The 2,953-nt window shown below is 40.8% G+C and overlaps 1 protein-coding gene across 1 annotated transcript; it reads right to left on the bottom strand.

Annotated features, from left to right (window-relative positions):
- Positions 1–340: 340 nt before the first annotated feature.
- LOC110880599 (secreted RxLR effector protein 161-like) lies at positions 341–904 on the bottom strand. The gene has a single exon (XM_022129094.1). The coding sequence runs from the start codon at positions 902–904 to the stop codon at positions 341–343; it is 564 nt and encodes a 187-aa protein (XP_021984786.1).
- Positions 905–2,953: the final 2,049 nt, after the last annotated feature.

Raw genomic sequence — 2,953 nt, 5'->3', positions numbered from 1 at the left:
GATAAAATACAAAGAAGAAATGGCCTTAAATAGGCAAAACAATAGACCAAACTAAGGAAACAAATAAAAGAGAATTAAAAATAATTGCTGGAATATGCGTGGATCATTTATTGGGAGTGAAACAAGGAGAGAGAAAATTATGCATAGAATAATGCATTTTCAATACTCCCCCTCAAGTTGGAGCATGTAGATTTCGAATGCCCAACTTGCTCAGTAGAGAGTTGAGGTGCTGAGCTCCAAGGGCCTTGGTTAACAAATCTGCAACTTGATTTTTGGAGCTAATATAAACCGGTTCAATTTCTCTGCTTTCAACTCTTTCACGGACAAAGTAACAATCCATCTATACATGCTTTGTTCTCTCATGGAAGACTGGATTGTTCGCTATATGCCTAGCCGCCTGGTTATCGCAAAACAAAACAGTTGGTTCCCCTTGTTTAGCATCTAATTCACTCAACATCCACCTTGCCCAAATCACCTCGCTGACAGTAGTAGCCATGGCTCTGTACTCTGCCTCTGCAGATGATCTTGAAACTACTGATTGCTTCTTTGACTTCCATGATATGGGTGCTCCTCCAGGAGACAATAAGTAACCAGTTCGAGACTTTCTTGACAAAGGACATCCTAACCAATCCGCATCACAATATAACAATAAGTTCATGCCACCTTCTTTTGGTAACAATATACCTTGTCCTGGAGTCGATTTCAAGTACCGAAGAACTCTAGTTGCTGCATCCATGTGGTTCTGGCGAGGGTCTGTCACGAATTGGCTGAGGACATTCACTGCATAGGTGATGTCCGGTCTGGTGGCCTGCAGGTAAAGGAGACGACCAACTAACCTCCTGTATTGACTGCTATCCACTTTATCTTCTCCTTCTCCCTTCCCAAGCTTAAGGTTTTGTTCCATGGGAAAGGAACTAGGTTTACACCCTTCCAGGCCGCTATCCCTCAGGATATCTAGCGTGTATTTTCTTTGGCTCAAGACCAAACCTTCCTTAATACGAGAGACTTCGATTCCAAGAAAATATTTTAACGGACCCATGTCTTTGATGCTGAACATCTCGTCGAGCTGATCTTTTGTTGGTGCACTACATCTGTTGATTTCGTCTTAGATCGAGTCTTTCTTTGTAATATATAGATTAGGGCACGTTTTACAAGAAAACTGGAGAGTTTACGTGTTTTAGAGTGTAGGTCCGCTTATACGGACATAGTAGGTCCTCTTTTGTGTCAGGTCCGCTTATTCGGACATGGTAGGTCAGCTTATTCGTCAGGTCCGCTTTTACGGACATGCCGTATAAGGGAACCTATCAGGTTCGCTTATACGGACATGCCGTATAAGGGGACCTCCTCACCTATAAATACCGTATAAGGGAACCTCATTTGTAACTTTCGAAATTCCATACCGAGGTGCTGCCGGTGTGAGAATCGATTGTAAACACTGTCAAATTAATCAACAAAGAGAATTAAGAAGATATATAGCTGTTTCTACGTCAGGTACTTGTTTTCCGCACCTGTATCCGATCAAACTCCTCTGATTGACTCGTGCGGGTCAGAATCCGATCCTACAATTGGTATCAGAGCTTCAGGAGGAGGAGCTCTACATAGATTTGCTGGATTTCATTGCATATTCTTACTTCTGCACCTTCTTTCTACGTCAGACCGAGATTTCACGGTCCGTTTCAGCTGATTTTTGGATATGTTGTACGTGTATACCTGATCTACAACCCTACCAAGTTTCAGATCGAAACTCCTAGCCGTTTAGGAGAAATCAAGGTTTTTCGGTTCGTTTTCGCGTCAAACTTACAGGTCCGCTCATATGTACATCTATAGATTCGCTCCAAAGTATCACATTTGGTTCGCTTTTTCATCATTTTTAAGGTAGATCCGCTCCAAATTAACATGTTTGGTTCGCTTTTTCGAACAAATTGTGGTCCGCTTATTGATTCAGTTGTGGTCCGCTTATAGTGTTTGACAGGTTCGCTCTTTGGTCAGTTTTTGTGGTCCGCTCCTAAGAATCAATGGTTGGTTCGCTTATTTGACACTGGTGAGGTCCACTTATAGGATTTCAATAGATAGTATCGCTCATAAATACATCCAGTAAGGTTCGCTTTTTGAGTCATCGTCATCACTGTGATTTTAGTGAATCAAATCTGACAGAACTTATGCGATATTGATTTAATTGTCAAGAGTTATGGTCAGCCATTAATTGCATGACATCAGTTTGCATATGATGATTGGTTTGAGGTTTAATATAGTGTCAGATTTATTAAAGGTCCAACCATAAGTGCCGCCCACTACTTATTATTGGCCCAATCTTCTTTGTCTGTCACATTTGAAAATATTAATTGCATATTAAATCAAGTTCACAGGTATTGTTGTCAGCTACATAATCAGTCCATTAAAGTGTTGTCACATACTGAATGATAAACAACCCATGTGATTAAATAAAAAGGTTGTCGGCCATTGTTGATAAGAGCGGTGCAAGAAAAGCGATACAACTAGAATTTTGAGGTCCAATCACAAGCACACGTATACTTGCCGTAGAATCACGTGCATGAGCTCAGGTTATTAGAATTTTGTATTACGTATACTTGCACGTGTGGGTCAGGTGAGTTCAATCACAGACTCACTTTAATTTTGTAAAAGTGATCAAGTTTTGAGGCTCATATATTCAGCCCAAGTCATAGTATCGGCCCAAGTTCAAAGCATAACAGATTGTCGGTTTTTGAAACTGGTTCTTAAATTTGTCAAGGAAGGTTGAAAGTGAATTCTGTGTCACACTGTTTGAATTCGATTCAAGTTCACAAGAGAGGTGGTTCATTCCCGTTTGAATTCAAACTTGTTCAGGTCGTGTGGTTTTGTCAGGATTGTTCGTTTGATTTTGATCCGTGTCATAGCCGTTTGAACAGCGTGTCAACCTTCAGTTCACAAAGAATACTCGTCGGTTCGAGTATCA

The sequence above is a fragment of the Helianthus annuus genome, chromosome 10 (assembly GCF_002127325.2).
Source record: "Helianthus annuus cultivar XRQ/B chromosome 10, HanXRQr2.0-SUNRISE, whole genome shotgun sequence".
Taxonomy (NCBI): Eukaryota; Viridiplantae; Streptophyta; class Magnoliopsida; order Asterales; family Asteraceae; genus Helianthus; species Helianthus annuus.
The sequence above is the reverse complement of the archived record's forward strand: the minus strand, read 5'-3'. Positions and strand labels throughout refer to the sequence as shown.

Bases quoted from the DNA above. Each gene is read 5' to 3' on its own strand.
- LOC110880599 (XM_022129094.1), bottom strand. From the start codon at position 904: ATGGAACAAAACCTTAAGCTTGGGAAGGGAGAAGGAGAAGATAAAGTG.